The sequence below is a fragment of the Caretta caretta genome, chromosome 7 (assembly GCF_965140235.1).
Source record: "Caretta caretta isolate rCarCar2 chromosome 7, rCarCar1.hap1, whole genome shotgun sequence".
NCBI lineage: Eukaryota > Metazoa > Chordata > Testudines > Cheloniidae > Caretta > Caretta caretta.
In genome coordinates, this window is record NC_134212.1 from 49,396,028 (window position 1) to 49,415,041 (window position 19,014).

At 54.4% G+C, this 19,014-nt stretch overlaps 1 protein-coding gene across 2 annotated transcripts in view; it reads right to left on the reverse strand.

Annotated features, from left to right (window-relative positions):
• The window catches only part of SEMA3F (semaphorin 3F), a 110,376-nt gene that overhangs the window by 36,796 nt on the left and 54,566 nt on the right, over positions 1-19,014 (reverse strand). For both annotated transcript variants that reach the window (XM_048857823.2, XM_048857824.2), the window contains exon 3: positions 3,400-3,560. In XM_048857823.2, coding sequence (XP_048713780.2) covers positions 3,400-3,560 — 161 coding nt within the window. The remainder of the gene's footprint in view (positions 1-3,399; positions 3,561-19,014) is intronic.

Below are 19,014 nucleotides of genomic sequence, written 5' to 3' on the forward strand. Positions count from 1 at the left end.
GTTTTCCACCGGGGCTAAATTTAGATCTGGCTGAACCCACGCAGCCGAGGCCTGGGCCCCTCAGAAAGCTCCACGCCAGGGTCTGCTACTGGCTTCCTGGCAGGAACAGCCAACAGCTTGGCCAGCACACGGGGATTGAACCAGGGCCCTGCATCTCACCGTGCTCCGGGGGCCGGGAGAAGCTGCCTTGGACTGACAGACGGGGAGGTTGAATTCCCTTCTCCCCAGGGGTGGCTCCACTTCGGCCCACGGAGAAGGCATCTCCTACAGTGGCGGATTTAAAGCTAGTGGGGCACTGTGCGCAGCTTCATTTTTGCCCCCCCTCCACTTGGAACCCAGCCAAGAAAAAGAACATTCTCTCTTATCTTCCCACCACCCCCGGGTTTTCATTCCTCCTTCTCCTCTAAGTAATGGGAAGTAAATGAAAATAAAGTGAGGTACCTTGATTGGGGCAGGGGGTTGGGGTGCAGGAGGAGGTGCGGGGGGTGGGCTCTTGGAGGAAGTTTGGGTGCTGGGGGTGCAGGGAGTTGGGGTGTAGGAGGAGGGGTAGAGGTGCAGGCTCTGGGAGGAAGTTTGGGTGCAGGGTGCGGGCTCTGGGCTGGGGCAGGGGGATTGGATGCAGGAGGGAGACGGGGGTGGGCGCATACCTTGGGTGGCCTGGCTCCCAAAGTGACCGGCACACCCCCCCCCCCCTCTGGCAGTGGCTCCTAGGCAGTGGGGGTGGTAGGCCAGGGGGTCTCCGCATTCAACTGCCGGCAGGCACCGCCTCCATAGCTCCCATTGGCTGGGAACTGCAGCCAGTAGGAGCTGCAGAGTCGGTGCTCAGGGTGGGGGCAACACAGGGGCCACAGGGACATGCCAGCTGCTTCCAGGAGCAAAGCGGCATGGAGGGAGGGAGGCAGAGTGAGCAGGGAGCCCACCTTAGCCCTGCTGCACTACTGCTGGCACGTCTCTGTGTCCCTTGGGAGGAGAGGAGCAATGGGGCTCCGTGCGCTGTCTCCCCCCACCAGGGGCGTGCAGAGCCATGCCAGCAGCTGGCCACTTTTGGGAGTGGCGTGGGGCCACTGGCCATGGCATGCAAGCAGCCTGCCTGCCTGAGCTCTGCTGAGCTGCTGGCTGAGACTCGGGGGCAGATTGTCAGATATTTGTCCTGCATTTTGGGGAACCCCCTGTTGTTGGGGGCCCCATGCCACTGCATGGTTTGTTTCATGGTAAATCTGCTCCTGGTCTCCTCCCCGGCAGCTCAGGCGCCAGATGGGGGAGGCGGCTCAGGGGCAGATAAAGGGCCCAAGCGGGGCTGGCACCCTTCCCGCTCAGCTTATCCTGCCCTTTAGCCCCTGTCCAGCCTCAGGCATGGACCCACGATCTGCTGCTGCTGCTTTATGGCTCCCCATTGGGCAGGCCCCAGGAGCCATGGGCTGGGGAAAGCTCCTCCAGAGAGGGCCCAGCTGAGCCCAGTCTGATGGGCCAGCAGGGCACCTGTGAGAGACCTGGGAATGCTCTGGGGGTGGCTTTGCCACGTGACATCCCACATGCAGTAGTAAGAGCTAAGAAGAGAGGAGGCAGGGTCTGGGCAAGCTCATGCTCCCCTCCCCCACAGCTCCATCACCACACGGCCATTAGGGTTGCCAGGCATCCGGTTTTCGACCAGAACGCCTGGTTGTAAAGGGACCCTGATGGCTGCGGTCAGCACCGCTGACTGGGCCATTAAAAGTCCAGTCAGCGGTGCCGCAGATCTAAGGCAGGCTCCCCACCTACCCTGGCTCTGCGTGTCTCCCAGCAGCGGTCGCCATGTACCTGTGGCCCCTAGGTGCAGGAGCGATCAGGGAAGCTCCAAGTTCTGCCCCTGTCTCCAACACTGGTTCCACAGCTCCCATTGGCCGGGAACCACAGCCAATGGGAGCTGCAGGGGCCTGGGGAGCGTGCACCACGCAGAGCTGCCGGGCCATGCCTCTGCCAGGCATCCGGACATGCTGGCAGTCGCACGGAGCCAGGGCGGGCAGGCAGGTAGGGAGCCTGCTTTAGTCCCGCTGTGCCACCGACCGGCAGCTGCCTGAGGTAAGCGCTGCCCAGACGGAGTGATCCCCGTTCTGCACCCCAATCACTGCACCTGGTCAGAACCCCTTCCCACACCCAAACTTCCTCCCAGACTCCATACCCCCACCTGCACCCCAACCTCCTGCCCCAGGTTGGAACTCTCTCTCACACCCAAACTCCCTCCCAGAGCCCACACCCCCTCCCCCAGCCCTGAGCCCCCTCCCGTACCCTGCCTCGGCTCAGTGAAAGTGAGTGAGGATGGAGGAGAGCGAGCGATGGGGGGGAAGAAGGGGGCTGGAATGAGTGGGGGCAGGGCCTCAGAGAAGGCCTTGGGGAAGGGGCAGGGGCAGGGGCAAGGGTGTTCGGTTTTGTGCAATTAGAAAGTTGGCAACCCTAATGGCTGTGCGTGGGCGTGCTGGGGGTGACGCTGGTGCTGGTCAGAGGCGTCTGGCTGGCAGCCAGTGAGAGCATCCCCATGGGGGCCTCCTCAGTTTGGAGGTTTTCCTGCCCATGTCCCACCGCCGCACTGGAGTACTCAGGCTGCCTATGGAGGCTGATGTTTTTACTGGGTGGCTCATCTGCTCTCAGAGAAGGATTAGCCAGTGCAGAAACACAGGCACCGGAGCCCCGTCTGCTCCAGTGCTTCCACTCTCGCTAGCGCCAACAGGGAATCTTCAGAGAGCTCCTGCAGAGCCAGCCCATGGGGCAAGTCTCCATTTAACCCTCAGCTTCTCTGCTGAGACACCAGAAAGCACTGGGTCAGGGGGCTTTAGGGAGACCCAGACTGAGACAGGAGCCCATTTCCCTGTCCCCAAAGAGCCAGGAAGGGCCGTAGGATTGAGACGGTCACCACTGGCATGGGCCAGCTTTGAACCCCAACCTAGAGAAATTTGTACCTATTCCTAGCATGTGTTTCTCTGGCTTCAACTCCCAGCCATTGGGCGGGTTCTGCCTTTGTCTGCTAGGCCCAAGACCCTCTGCTACCGGATCTGTCCTCCCCGCTCGGGCTCCCATCACCCAGGATCAACCTTCTCTGGGATCAATTAAACAGCTGGAGCTTCCTAAATCGGTCAGCAAAGGGCCCTGACTGGCTCTCAGCTTCCCAGCCTGCCAAGGTCCTGGGGGAAGTGCAAACTAGAACTGGACAATCCCCAGCAAGGGTCTCACGTCCTGGGGCCCTGGTCTCCCCCCGGCAATGACTCAATACAAGGTGGAGCCAGGCAAAGCAGGGGATGGATGGTGGCTACCAACTCATTTCACTCCAGCCCAGGGGCCTAGCATTCTTCCCCCTCCTGCCCCACTTCTCCAGCCCTGCATCCCTAGCGGGCCCCCCAGGCGGAGGCAGGTCAGACGGGCTCTTACAATGAGGGGCTCCCGGTTGATGTCGTGCAGGTCCAGCGAGAGGATGTAGTCCTTGCTGCCCACGTACATGCGGTCATGGTCCTCGTCCTTCAGCAGGATGCGGTAGTCCGTGGAGTTGAGCAGGAAGTTGAAGAAGTGAGCGGTGCCAGTGGCCTTCAGCTCTGCGGGCAAACACAGACAGGGGGGTCAGGCTCCTCCTGGCAGGGCTCTGCGTGCAGCAGGACCCAAGAGAGCAATGACCCCACAGCTTGGAATCAGCCAGCCTGCAACACAGGGCCACGATGTCCACCACAGCCTCAGCAGCTGCAAGGTTCAAACCCCCACAGCTTTGGGGTGCAATAGGACTGTGGCACATGTGCCAGGGTCTCCCCTGCCAGGCTCTGAGCACCCAACTCACATGCCAGGGCTCTGCCAGCCTGTGACATTACTGACATAACCTGGGACAATATAAATCATTGTTGCAACCACGGTAATATATTTGCAGCAAATATTGTACAAAGGTTGTCGTGTAAGGTATCTATGGAAAGATTATGGTTTGCTGATTATGATTATGCTATCTGTATGCATGCATCATTTTTGTACCTGAAGTTATGAATATTGGCTATGTACTTGTATCTCAATGTGTTATAATTCTGAAGTAGCCTTGCTTGGCTACACTTGGGTGAAGAGCGCTGGGAGTTAAACCAGCCTTCGGAGACTGCAGCAGGGAAAATGCTGCCATGTGTTTACACTGTCAGCTGCAAGCACACTGGTGTGGCCAAATTAGCAGCTCTTGCAACGCCACAAAGAGCAGTGCATTGTGGTAGCTATCCCAGTGTCCAAGTGGCTGTAATGGGTGCTTTTCAAATGTGGGCTGGTGGAGTGTGACAGGGAGTGTGTTGTGTGTATGTGGGGGGAGAGACAGTGTGTTTTGGGGGGCTGAGAGCATGTCAGCATGCTGCCTGGTAAATTCAGACAGCAGCAGACCCCCCTCCCGTCTCCTCCCCCTCTCTCACACACACTCACAACAGCAGCATTCCATACTAATGGTTTGCTTTGTCCTGGGGCAGATAAGCATTCTGGCTGTCAGAAACGGAGCTTTGAAAGGGGATATCTGCATTCCTACAGCCGATTTCAAAACAATGAGAAGAGTGGCCACTTGACTTCAGGGGATTATGGGACATTTCCAGAGGCCAATCACAGTGCAGTAATGCAACACGTCCTCCACACTGACACCCGGGCATTTCAGCCGGGGTGCAGCAAGCTTTATGCTTCTCGTGGAGGTGGATTACCAGGAGTGCTCCAGCTGCAGAGTCCAGGTGCTCTACCTGCCTTGCAAGTGTGGACACCACAGGAGCTAGGGCTCCCGGGGCTGCTTTAATGTGCTCTAACTTGCAAGTGTAGCCAAGCCAAAGCATTTGGACAGCTTCTTGAGAAAGGAATTTGCAAGTTAAGTGCCCAACCAAGAAACACTTAACTGACAATAGACCTTGGTAGACTCCAATCCACATAAGAAGTCTTCCTGGGGACGTTCAAGATAGCATGTAGGCAATAGCTGCCACCTGTAAAGAACTAAATCATGAATGGACATGTGACTTGCCCATGAGACTCCAAACTGCATTTTGTGGTAATTTTCCACAGTAAGAACAAAGAGGTGTTTTTACACCTGGAAGAGACTATAAAAGGCAGCTGCCTCATCTCTATCTTGTCTTCAATCCTGCTTCTTGCCTCTGGAGGGACTTTGCTAAAAACTGAAGCTCTAAACCAAGGACTGAATGACCCATCCCAGCTGTGGATGTAATCCAGAGACTTGATTTGAACCTGCAGTTTATTCCATCAGTACTACAAGCCTGAACCAAGAACTTTGCCGTTACTGCATGTAATTGATTCCACTTAACCAATTCTTGCTCTCATCAATATCTTTTTCCTTTTATGAATAAACCTTTAGCGTTTAGATTCTAAAGGATTGGCAACAGCATGATTTGTGGGTAAGATCTGATTTGTATATTGACCTGGGTCTGGGGCTTGGTCCTTTGGGATCGAGAGAACCTTTTTTCTTTTACTGGGGTATTGGTTTTCATAACCATTTGCCCCCATAACGAGTGGCACTGGTGGTGATACTGGGAAACTGGAGTGTCTAAGGAAATTGCTTGTGTGACTTGTGGTTAACCAGTCGGGTAAAACCAAAGCCCTCTCTTTCTGGCTCGTTTGGTTTGCCTTAGAGGTGGAAAAACCCCAGCCTTGGGCTGTTATTGCCCCGCTTTAAGCAATTTGTCCTGAATTGACACTCTCAGTTGGGTCCCACCAGAACCAGCACTGTTACAGTGGCATAGTCATGCTAGGATCCAGAGAACCAGGTCCATTAAGCTTTGGGTCAGAACCCCACGCTATCCACATTTGAATTTTGGTATTGAGAGTTTGGTTGGTTAAAGAGCAGTTGCAATGCGTGAGCACAGAGCATATGAGGGTCTTGACAAAAAAGCCCTGGAAGATTTGTGTTCAGAAAAGGGGATAAGCTTTAAAAAGAAAGCTACAAATCAAGGACTGAGAGATCTGTTAATGGCCAGTGATCAGGAGGCAGGAGCACAGCCCTTACCTGATGCTACAGAAGCTGCAGAGGCAATTAGAATGCAAAAGGCAGCAAGTAAACGGCAACTTGAGCATGAACAAAGACTGGCAGAAATTCAATAGCAGGAACTAGAAGCTAAGGCAAAAGTGGAAAGACTTAAGCTCCAACTAAAGAGAATAAAGGAACAACAGGAACTGTATCATCATGGAAAGCCAGCTTCTCTCAATAGCAAAGTTGGGGACAGAATCTGTCCAGTTTCTAACAATGTTGGTATGTTGTATAACTCTGAGCAGTTGTCTGGGTGTAACCCTGACACCTTTTATGTAAAGGCTGTTACTGTAAGTTCAGTAGAGACCCCATAAATTGTGCCTGTGCTATGTATGGCGGTGGAAATGAAAAATTCATAGAGAGTGTAAAAGTCAATGGAAAAAGCTGTTTAGGGCAAATTAGGGCTTCTAACATCACCCTTGTTAAAGCAGATCTTGTCAAAGAGGAAGATTACTTACCAAATCAAAGTGTGAATGAGTTTACTGTAAGAGTGCCTTTAGCCAGAATCCACCTTGAATTGAATGGTACTAAGCATGAAGAAAAGGAGTACTTGTGGCACCTTAGAGACTAACCAATAAGTTATAGCTGAGGTAAGGAAGTTATTGCCTAAGGATCTTTTGATTGGGGAAGATGTTAAAGCTTTGTTCAGTCCAGGTAGCCGGTCACAGGAAAGGAATGATGTTAAACCTGTGTCTATTATGGGCAATGATTTGCCCAGGGAGGGTTTTGCCAAATGTTTGTCTGAGGAAAAGAGCAGTTTGTGTGTGAATGAAGTTTCTGAATGTCTGTCTAATGTCTCAGAAGTGAATCTGGAATTATCAAGCACAGAAAGATCTCCTTGATCAGGAAAATGTTTCTCAGGAGCAGATTAAAGTGGATGGTCAGGTTAAAGCCCTAACTGAGGAAGGAAAGGGTAGATTTTTGATGGGTGATGAATTATTGGCAAGTACAGCTTGTAAAAGTGAACCTGAAAAAGGTAACTGATTTGTTAGAAGTAGCTGAGGGTAGTGAGAAGAGCAGCAGTTTATGTGTTGGGAGTGGCAATGTGCCGGGCGAGGGGTTCCCAAGAAACATTTTCCTGATCAAGGAGATCTTTCTGTGCTTGATCTAATGAAGACGAGTGTCCCTATACCTTACCTGGTACCTGTGTGGAGAATTGACAGTGAAGGAAACGTGCCTGTGTCTGTTGGGGGTAATGACTTGTCTATGGAGGGAGCTACCCCGATCTCCAAGCAGTTGTCTGTGAACAGCCCTGTGTGCTGGGACAAGGAAAATAAGATCCCAAGCTGTGTGTCTGGTGAAGGAGAATGTGTCTCCAGTTCTTTGTCTGTGAAGCCGACAGAAGGTGCCTTTCAACCTGTGATGGTTGAGAATACTGCAGTTGTCTCAGAGTTGGTTCTGAATTCAACTAAAGCCCAGGAAGGGAATGGTCCTAAGTTTGTGTCTGCTAGGGAGAATGGCACTGTAACTAGGTTGCATCCAGTTAGGGTATGTATACACTGGAAACTTAAAAGCGCTGCTGCGGGAATGCTCCTGCGCTCCTGGTAATCCATATCCACGAGGGAATTGGCTCCCAGCGCTCGGAGCCTGTCTATATTAGCGCTTTAAAGTGCTCAGACTTGCTGCGCTCATGCGGGTGATTTTTCACACCCGAGCCAGCAAGTTAGAGCGCTATAAAATGTAAGTGTAGACAAGCCAGTAGTGTTTTAGCAAAATCCCAGAGACCAGACAATTCTGGTGCTTGTATTTTGCCTGTTGCTTAATGTGTGGCTGAAAAAGGTTGTAGCAACTTGTCTAATCAGGGTGATATCCTAGCCAGGGCACAAGGAGAGCATAAAGGTGATTTAATTGTGTTACACACTGACAGTTTGAAAACTTGTAACAAGAAGGAAAAAATTCCTGAGCTTGTGTGTGGCAAAGGGAAGGAGAATGCTTCTGACCTTTAACTATGAAATCTAGCAGTTTGCCTGAAAGGGAATTGTGTAGAAATCCGTCTGATGAGCCAGAGGTGATCCTGGGTGTAAGATCCAGAAAGAGTCTGTTGTTGCTCAGGAACGTGTTCCTTTAGAGCAGTGGTTCCCAAACTTTAACAACCTGCGAACCCCTTTCACTAAAATGTCAAGGCTTGCAAACCCCCTCCTAAAAATGAATATTTCCAGGGATTTTCTCCTTTACCTGAGTATAAATTATAAAAGCAGTGATCTTGGAAATATAAAATTTGTTTTTATGACATGCTTATTACACACTATTTATTATTAATTATGATTTATCATTACCGTATTTTTATTACATTATGAAAACAGCAACACTCTTCCAAGATCTCACTTTTGTAGCTTGTATCACTTTGAATAAGCCAGTTATAAGACAAGGCTCCTATGTTTCATCAAGGAGCATCAGATGTGAAACAGCATGAAGGTATTTAAGAAGCCAACTCAAAGAGTTCCTCCGACACAAGCATTCAGGTCTTGAGCAGGCCAGGCACACAACACACGTTACAACAAAGCTTAAACTTATTCTTCATAATAATTTTAAAAACAATACTATCTGCCCATTTAATTTTAAAAACAGCAAAAGATATCCACCTCCCTTTCCATTTCTTATAAGGAGTCTTGAACTTTAAATCTCCTCTGTGTGATAGATATGCTTGCTTTGATCTGCTTAGCTTTTGGAAGTCCAGGGGTTCCTAGGGACAGCCATTAGTGAATTTTTTTCCCGAGAACCCCGTGACATTTCATGAACCCCCAGGGGTTCACGGACCCCAGTTTGGGAACCACGGCTTTAGAGCAAGCCCTAGGTGAAGAGGGTAAGGGCAGAATTTCTGTGAGGGGTGAACTGCTGCTTAGAGAAGCTCCTATGGAAAGGAAACCTCATGGTAATGTGTGCAAGCAGTTTGCTGTAGCTGAAGAGTGTGGAAGTTTCAGTTCCTAACAGCCAGACATTTTCTGTTGTGAATGGATCCACTGACTTTCCTTTTGAAAGATCCAGTGTGGATAGCTTTAAGAAGGTCTCAGATGGAGTAAAACTGTTAAGGAATTTAAACAGCCCTATAACCAAGTGGCCAGCTTGTTGGGGAGTCAAGGTTGCTGAGAGAGGAATGTCTCCATGCTGATTCTATAAGTGAACAGTCTGTGTCTCGGGTTCAGAGGGAAGACTGGGTAGCTGAGTCTGCAGAGCAGGACAGCTGTGCAGTTCATCTCTGGAGGATGCAGGGGAGGGCAGGTATACTCTCATCTCTAGACACTTTGGATATGACTTGTAGTCTCTCAGTGGACTTAACATCTGATTCCATGTTGTGGAAGCAGAGGTTGGTAATGGTAGGACCACAAAACTTTGAGTCTAACTTGCTGGTAAAAATGGATGGTATCTCTTTCAGACAGAGTCCAGCCTTAAAATTGGTAATGGCTGAGAATTTAAAAGCTAGTGTTTGTGTTGTTGCAAATTACTTGACTGACTGGAGGAAAGACTTGCTAATAGCTGGTAGCACAGAGAGCACACCCAATCAGCCAGTGAATTCTGTTCAGCAAGAAAAATCAGGGTTTAATCCTTCAGGACATGGAGGAAAAAGAGACCTTAATTTTGCAAAGGAAAGCCAAAGGCTAACCCAAAAATGCCAAAACACCAATGGTATTGAGCCAAAGGTGTGGCATGACAAACATAATTGTAGATGGACACTTGCAATGAATTTGTTGTTATTGCGAATGGTGATTTTTGTAACGAATGTGTTGCTGTTACCAAGAATTGTAAAAATGTACAATGTGCCTAATCTTTTGGAAAAACCCTTGAACATGTTAAAAGGATTACATGAGAACACACTTTATGTTAAAAGGCCTTGTTATATGGATGTTGCACAGTTAGTGCCTGTAAACAATACTGGAACTTTTCACAGGGGAAAAGACATTCCAAACATAATGTGCTGTATAAAAAGGAAGACTGAGGCACACTACCATATTGCTTTCATGGCTAAATGCCAAGATTTCTATACTATGGACAATATTAATATCTACATGCCTCTGAGCGCCTGACCCACAGGCCAGGGCCCTGCCAGGCTGTGAGCACCTGACCCACACGCCAGGACCCTCCAGCATTCCCTCCTCACGCCTGGACTGATCTTCCACCAATCAACCCAGGGGCATGAAGCAGCCCTTCTACTCAGGCCCGGGCACCCCTAGGTCAGGCAAGGAGAGGGCTGGCAGTGGGTTACAATGACCCAAGCCCAGATATCATTGGGACAGGGCTGGCAGGGGATAACAATGACCCAGGCCTGGGTACCCCTGCGTCTGGCAGGGACGGGGCTGGCAGGGGATTACAATGACCCAGGCCCAGGTACCCATGGGCTGGGCAGGGATGGGGTTGGCAGGGGATTACAATGACCTAGGCCATGGCATCATGTGGCCTGTGTTTAACACGCTCCTCAGTCCGACCATCCTTAAACTCAGGCTGGCCACCATCCTAGAGGACAGATCTGGACACCCCCACCCCTTCCCTGTCCCATCCCTCTTTGCACCTCCATCCCCCCTTCCCCCACCTCTGTTCGCTCTCCTGAAGGCTAACACTGGACACGCTGATGGCGCCTTTCACATCAAGAGATCACAGCCCTTTCGGTCATGCTTATAGACACCCAGGTCATAAGAATGACCATACTGGGTCAGACCAAAGGTCCATCCAGCCCAGGTCGCGTCATCACTTTGGGAGTCCAGTCATACTGGAGATCCCATCACGACAGGCTGGCTGAGCTGTGCCAGGAAGTGGGCATGCAACGGGCATTTGTGCCCACAGCTGCCAGTCAGTGAAGGGGGGATGCAGGGAAAGCGGATTCTGTGCCCCCTGGGGAGCTGGGTCGTAAGGCAGAGCGGACCGAGAATCAGGGTCTATGCCCAACTGTGCCTGGCACCGTCAGCAATTGCCTTCCCCCTCTGTGCCGCCTCCCAGCCTGTGAGTATTTAAGACTGGCAGCCCATGGGGGTAGGGACTCTCTCGCCATGTGTACGTGTAGCGCCCGGCACAGTGAGGCCCTGGGCTCAGAATAAGGCTCCGGCCCCTCATGCCAGAAAGCAAAGCAGTCAAGTACTGTGGTCAGCCCCGTGGAAATGTAGAATATTATCATCCATCCACCCACCTCTCATGCATGCATCCATCCATCCCTCCCTCCCTGTACATACACACCCACCCATCCATCCATCCACCAGTGATGGCAGAGCCTGGGTGACACAGTGAGGCAGGGCTGGGTGGCATAGGCCTGGGTGGCACGAAGGGGCAGGGCTGGGTGGCATAGGGCTGGGTGGCACAAGGGGGCAGGGCTGGATGGCACAGCAAAAACTCATTGAAGAACCACAGCTCAGGACACTGTCTGCAGCAGGTGTCCCCCAGGGAGTGCAGGAGTGGGGACTGTTGGGAGCCCCTGGTTTGCCGCTGAACACCTCCCTCCCCCATGCCCTAGCACTGCAAAGGACACAGCTATTTTTGCCATGTTAATAGCCAAGCTGCTCGTGCTGTGGGGGGTGGGAGGGTTGCCCAACACCTGCCTCGCTGGATGCAAGGGAATCAGCTAGCTCCTGCCCAGTCTACTGGTGCAGGATTCCCCCAAAGGGCAGATCTGTGCCCACTTTCCAGGTCAGACCAGACCCAAGGCCCCCTCCAGCTGGGCTCCCGTGCCAGGCAGGCCCAGGTGCACCATTGGCTGCAGCAGGACTCTGCATTCTGCCAGGAGCTGCCCCAACTACCCTGCAAGGGAAACAAGCCCCAGAGCCTGGCACCAGGGTTACACCCACTGCCCAGACACCAGAGCACCCACCTGCCTGCTCCATGTGGGCACCAGGGCTGCAAACCCTCACACCAAGGCAGCCACCTCCGCTTACCCTGGACGAGCAGCACCGAGCCCCCCGCCCCCTCCTTCCCCACAGAGGCATTAAACCCCCTATGGGGTGTGGCTTGATGGGCTCTTTAATGACGCCTGCACCCTGGAGCCACGTGTCACCCCCAAGCCCTGCTGGCACCAGCTCCCACATGGCCACCACGCGCTGCCCTTCCCCGTATTGAGCCAGCACAGATATTAACAGGGGATTTGCACTCCTCTGCCTCCTGACCGTCACGGCACTCCTCCTAGAGCTCCATCCCCCAGCAATGCCACCCACACAACGCTTAGTGGGCCATACCCCAGGCATCTTGCCAAGGTGTACTCATACGTCAGCCAGCAGATCAACCCCCCAGGCCTGCTGGGCCAGCAACCATGGCTCCATGCCAATGGGTGCTGGCCAGGACTAAGCTGGACTCCTCGCTCCAGGGGCTGAGCACCATGCACGAGTGCCAGTCCTACCCGGCTGGCTGCTGGGGATGGGCAATTCTAAATGCAGCAGTGATGCTACCTTCCCAGCCGATCAGTGCCTGGGAGACCCCCTCCCTGGGTGCTGGCTGACTGCACTCAGGATGGAGGGTCCCTGGGAAGAGCCCCCCACAGTCGTCCCACAAGCTGCATGCCAAGAATTGCTCCAATGCCTGAGCTGGCAAACCCCATCCATCCTGCCATTCTCACTTCCTCCTCATAGTTCAGAAGCTTCCCAGGTGCACACCTCTGTACTTCCCCCCCACCTGAGCAGGGCCTTCTAGGACGAATGCCAGGAATGCAGTGACCCGGAAGGAGGTACTGGGTCCAAACTGCACAGAGGGACCAGATCTGACCAGATCTGACCGAGAGCTCAGCATGCTGGGTGCACCCTGAGAACCTGCCCTGAGGTGCCTTGGCAGGAGCTACTAGGTGTGGAGTGTGTGAGGAAATCTGGCCCTTACTCAGGTGCCTCATAGGCAGAGAGCTCTTCCCAAAGCCAGGCCACACCTGAGATCTCCTGTCCTCAATGGAGTGACACCAGAGATGGCTCCAACCCTTGGCCATTTAGGCTGAATGCTGCTTGCTAGTTCATTTGTTCTTTCTTTTTCTTTCTTTCCCTCTCTCTCTGGAGATGGTTTCCCCGAGGGACCCAGCAATGACCCTCACGCCCTTTTATCGCTGATCAGCACCAACACACTGAAATCACAGGCTCTTGAAACTGACGAACTCTCTTGATCCACCTGGCACTGAGCTCTGCGGGGGGGACCTGGAACCGGTCCAGGCGAAGGAAAGCCCAGAAGGATGAGAAGAGAGTGAGTGGTTGAAAGGACAAAGAGCCGACCTGGGTAGGTCTGTAATGTCCCCATGGGGTAGGTGGTCTCTCATTCTGGGAGCTTCTCTTGGCGTCTAATGGGCCCCGCATGCAATGTTGTGAACCGGTGAACCAGGGGCGCAGGCGCTGTATATTCTAGGAAGGAAATATTCCCCCTTGGGAAATTATTTTTAGCCTGAGTGTGGGAGAAACGACTGAGAGTATAATGAGGGTCATGAATATTCACGTGCTAAATGAGGCAGACAGATGGAAGTCAGGAGTGCTACAGATGCTTTGGGCAAGAGCCAGGTTTTTGTAAGCACACAGTGTCACTGGCGCTACAGCAGGACTCAGTCTGGTTACATTATCTGTCCCTCTGTCCATCCCTCCTTCTGTCCATCTGTCCATCCCTCCCTCCATCCGTCTGTCCCTCCATCCATCCCTCCGTCCATCCATCCAGTCAGTCGGTCAGCTAGCTGTCTGTCCACAGGCCCGTTCATCCTCTTGTCCATCCCTCAGACTTTCCTATCTTCTTTCCCTTCCAGCCAGCCAGCCCACCCTTCCTGCCATGGCACACCCAGGAGGGAGCAGCTGGGAATGGCAGAGTCCCAGGCCAGATTACATCCATGGGCCAAAAGCAACAGCACCGGGCTAGGAAAGACCTGCATGCGAGGTGTGCTTAGACAGGCACTGAAATGATGCCACCTGGATCGTTGGCTGGGGGCACAGAGTGATGCCACCTCTCAGAACATGTCCCAGGATGCCCATCAGGAGCCGGGCAGCATGAGCAGACTGCAGCTGGCTCATCAGTACAAGGCGTATGCTTCCACTCACCAAGGGCACCTGACACTCCACAGGAGATGGGGGATTCCTCCCAGCAGTGCCTCATCAACACTAACCAAGATGCGAATGGAGTGAGCTCCCTCCCTCCAGCCCCAGCCTCGCCCAGCAGGGGGTGCTATGGGGAGGGGGCAGGAGCCCTGGCTGTGGGGGAGCTCCTGGCTACTCTAATTCCTTCTGGCAGTGCCCCTCCAGTCCCAGCCAGGATTTGGGCATGCAAGGTCCCACACAGCCATACCCTGGCAGTGCCCATGGCATGAAGGGCAGAGTCAGTGTTGGACACCCAACCTGTGTCACAGGGACACTTGTGCTTCGTTCTGCTCTGTCACTGCTTGGTTCTGCCAAGTCCCAGCCCTGACGCCCCACCACAAACCCGGCTCCGCCCATATCCCAAAATAGCATGGGGCTCGCACAGGGTCTGGACCTCGGTTCCCTTTATGCACTGACCAGAGTGCATCTTCTGCAAGGTCTTAGTAACCCAGCTCCTGGGACTGTTCTGGGATGGCGTACGGCACTGCCAGGCACCCGCTCGGCTCCCATCCCAGCCAGCTCTTTGCGTCACTCACTGAAATCCCCCAGGTCCCTGCACTGGCCTCACACAAGTGGGAAAGGCATCCCAAGAGTTTTGATTCGATCCCCTGCCTCCCAGCCAGGTCCCCTCTTCCCTGCAAACACTGAATCCAGGAGCACAGTCGCAGGCCTACGACCAGCTGCGCCCTTTGGATTTCTCCTCCGCGTCGCTGCAATCCCAGCTCTGCCAGATACGGCTGAAATAACAAATCCTTTCAAGATCATCCAAGGATGTCCACGTGCAAGGGATGCCTCCGAAGCCTCTCCAGAAAGGGAAACTCTTTTGACAGATATCTTCTCTACTCTGGTCCCAGCCTCTCCCAGCAGAGGGCGCTGTGGGGAGTAGTACAGGAGCACTGGTTGTGGGGGCAACTCCTAGCTACGCCGGCCCCAGCCTCTCTCAGCAGGGGGCGCTGTGGGGAGCGGGGCAGGAGATCCTTAAGTGGTTGATGAATGCACTGACTATACCTATATAGCTACACAGGCTGAGCTGTGAAAGGGCACAAGGGGGATGTAGGAGGGCAACGGGCTCCGGACCAGCCCTAAGGCCATTCACCCCAGACCCCTCGGGAAATCCAGGGTGGGCCTGTGCCAATGGATGTTAGACACAGACCGGGGAGGGGGGAAGGGGGGAGAAATTTGGGGAGGGTCTGGTGGGGTGGCAAAGGTTTCGGGGGCTGGAGGGGGAAGTCAGTGGCATGAGTCCCTGGGAATGGCAGACATGTAATGGTGGTGGTGGGGGGAATAGATCCCTGCCCTGTCTAATGTGGGGGGGGGCAAAGGGGGCAGGAGGAGTTGGGAGGGGGTGGAGGACTTGGGTGGGAGAGTTGGGGAGCTGTGGTGAATAGGGAGGGGGCAGAGGGGAGTTGGGAAGGGGCAGGGGGGCTGGGGGAAGTTGGGAGGGGGAAGGGGGGAGTTGGGAAGGGCCGGGGAGCTGGGGGAGTTGGAAGGGGTGGGGGCAGGAGGGAGTTGGGATGGGGAAGGGAGAGCTGGGGGGAGTTGGGAGGGGGCAGTGGGGCTGGGGGCAGTAGGTAGGGGTGGGGGCATTGGGAGGGGGAGTTGGGAGGGGCAGGGGGGCTGAGGGGAGTTGGGAGGGGTAGGGGACTGGGGGAGTTGGGGTGGGTAGCAGAACCTAAGGAGAGCAACAAATCTGTATCGGGGGCTCTCCCCACCAGACTCCCAGTTCATCTCTGTTCCAGGCCCAGCCCCAGCCCCAGCCCCCAGGCCTAGCTGCACCTTGGGAGCCCTGTGCTATGACCCCAGCTCTCCGGAGGGGCCCCCACACTGACCCTGGTGCCCTCGTGCACTACCTGGGAGCTGCAGGGAGCTGCCTGCCCAGCTGCCACAGCAGGCCATGCCTGGTGGGATGGGTGTGGGGGGGGCATGGCAGGGGGCTATGGCAGGGGCCTGGCACCCTGCCCGCTGCGATATCCCAGCACGTCCCTTGCTGGGAGCAGATGCCTTTGCCCTCACTCTTCCCAAACAAACATCTGGCAGGGGAGCTGGTGGGTGGCTCCCACATCTGGTTCCCAGCTGGGCTGAGCGATCGCCCAAGTAGGAGACGCGGGAAGGGGGGCCGGTGGCCTTGGCCAGCTCTGTTTATGTTGCATGGCGCTTGCTGCTCCAACATCCTCCCCAGCTGCTGCTACCCCACAGGCGAACGGGGCCCGGCTGCCCCAGCACGCTCCTGCAGCGCCCCCTGCTCCCAGCCCTGTCTGCGTTCCCCATTGTCCAAGCAGTGCCCTCCGCCACAGCCCCACGGCTCGCAGCTTCATGGCGGGCCTGGGATATCCAGAGCCTGGCACGGCACCACCTGTCAGAGCCGCTCCCCAGAATTCGGTGCAGACTAGGTGCATGGCACAGGATTGGAAGGGGGCCCTGAGCAGCGACATCCCATGAGGATCCAGAGACCCACTGGGGCTGGGCGGCAAGGCAGAGCAGAGCCTTCAGCACAACTAACATCCCTGGGCCTGGAGACCAGGATGGTTCAAAGCACATTGCAGCCTCTCGGAGCCACTCTGCCCACACCCCACTTCCAGGCAGCCTCTCACCCGCCCAGCCTGTGTGCCCACATGTGGGTGCTTGTGTGTTCCCAGCCTCGGTGTGCGTGCGTGTGTGCACACGTTCCCACCCTCTGTGTGCGTGTGCGCATGTGCACAAGCATGTTTCCAGTCTCAGTGCGCACGCGCATGAGCGTTCCCACTCTCTGTGTGTGTGCGCGTGTGTGTTCCCAGCCTTAGTGTGGGTGCATGTGTATGTGCGTTCCCACCCTCTGTGTGCGTGTGTTCCCAGTGCGTGCGTGTGTGTGTATGTGTACATGCATGCACCACCTCCAGATCTCTTAAAAGCACAGTGCACTAATGTCGTAGGAGTTGGGACATATTTTCTGGTACCATCCCTCCATCTCCCTCTCTCTGCCAGCCCCAGCACCCTGCACCCTTCCACAGCCCAGACAACACAGACTGTACAAGACTCTAGAAAAGTCAGCCTATAAAAGACACTCTCAGCTTAGCCGTCCCCTGAGACGGGATGTGGGGCCCAGCTCCGTAGCTGGGCATAACAGACCAGACACCCTCTGTTTCGAGATCTTCTGCCCTAGGGAGTGTCTGAAACCTGCTCTTGTGGTACAGTGTTTGAGAGCAGGGTCACTGTGCACACGCATGCACATACGTGAACACTCACAAATACAAATGCACTCAAAGATGTGCACATGTGCAGACATGCACACATATACACTCACGCATATGGGAAGTCAAACCAGCCCAGGGATGTGTCTATTTTGCTCTTCCCCCAGCCGCAGGAAAGGAAGCAAAGCAATTCTCCGGTGTGCTCACAAATGACAGTGGTTAGGGGAAGTGAGTGACTCCTCAATCAGTCGCTCACCGCCACCCTTGGCTCCCAGAAGGCATGCCCTCTGCCCTGTCCTAGTGCACTGTCCCTTCCGTGACTGCCAAGTCCAGGCTAGTCCATGGGGAGCCCTGGGCCCCCAGTCTGCGAGCTGAAAAACCAGAGGGAACCACAGGGTCTGTCTGTGTCCCGCAGCCATAAAACGAATTCTGCTTTTCCCCTCTGCAGCCTGGCCCTGGCCCTTCTCTGCCACACAGGGCACAGCAGGACCTGACCCATGCTGCCACCCAGCTCCTTCTGGGGCCACTGAACGTACTAAGGCCAGGTCTGCAAAGGAGCTGATTCCTAGGGCAGCTAGGCACCAGAATGCCTTGGATGGTCTGACCGTGGGACTGGGTACTAAGGTGAAGAACGAGCAGCTTTGCTGAGTCCAGCCTGTTGTGCTCTCTGCAGCTAGCTCCGCTCTCCCAGCTACCATACCTCGGTGGTGCCCCCCAGGCCAGGTTGGGAACTGCTCCCCTGGGCCTCAGACAGTACAGGCAACAGGGCGTAGCTTACCAATTAACTCTTTCCGCAGCATTTCTGGCACAGGGCAAAACTCCCACTGGGTCTGCAAAGGGCGATTCTCACACTGGGGCAGCCTGGGGAAGGGCTGAGGGGAAGCCGGGCTGACATCCTTCTCCCAGTAGATGGTTGACACCAAAGCTTGAGACGCATAGAAACAGTGGGGGTGTGTGTGTGTGTGTGTGTAAGAACAATGTGTGTGTGTGCGCGCATAGGAACAGTGTGTTTGTGTGTGTGCAGGAACAGTGTGTGTGTGTTTGTGTATGTAGGAACAGAGTGTGCGTGTGTAGGGAAAATGTGTGGTTTTGTGTTTGCAGGAACAGAGACTGTGTATGTTTGTGAGTCAAACAGAAAAGGACCTTCCAAGAGGTGATTTAACCCCCCCCCCCGCCCCAGGGCAGGGACTGCTCTGCTCTGTGTCTGTCCAGCGCCTGGCACAGTGGGGTCCTGGACCGAGACCAGACTGGTGCAATCAGCTTGCACATAAACAATAATCAAAGCTACAAGGAAATACTCAAGTGTCCATTTGACTCCGTGAGGCCGGGGCACCCGCCCTGCAACCACCTCTTAGCTCTAGACGAGAACCAATTAGAGTGAATTAGCCTGTTCCACCTCATCCGGGTAGCCCTGGCGATACTCTCCCCAGGCACCAGGGCTGACAGCTCAAATGAGGGGCACTGTCCCTTTAAATTAGCAAAGCCATCGTGAAAGTAACAGGCATGGGGGGCCACCCCTATCACTGTGCTAATGGCCTAGGCAAAGGCTGCGGCAGGTTTTCATTAACTTGGGTGTCCCAGCTGGGTGATGCGTGTGAACTGGGCACAGGCAGGCAGGACGGTGCTGTGTCAGCAGACGAGGGGCACAGCTCGCCCTAGGGAGCAGGGCAGCTCTGGAGACCTGGGTGAGGAATGTGTGGAGATGTCCCACCTGCAATCATGTCTGTGGTTAGCAACAGGCAGAGACAGAAGCCGCGCCAAGCCTTCCAGGCTAGCCAGTGCTTTCGGCTCTCAGCGGGCTGGCAGACCCATGGCGGGGTCCTGGGGATAATCCACGTGTGGGTGGGAT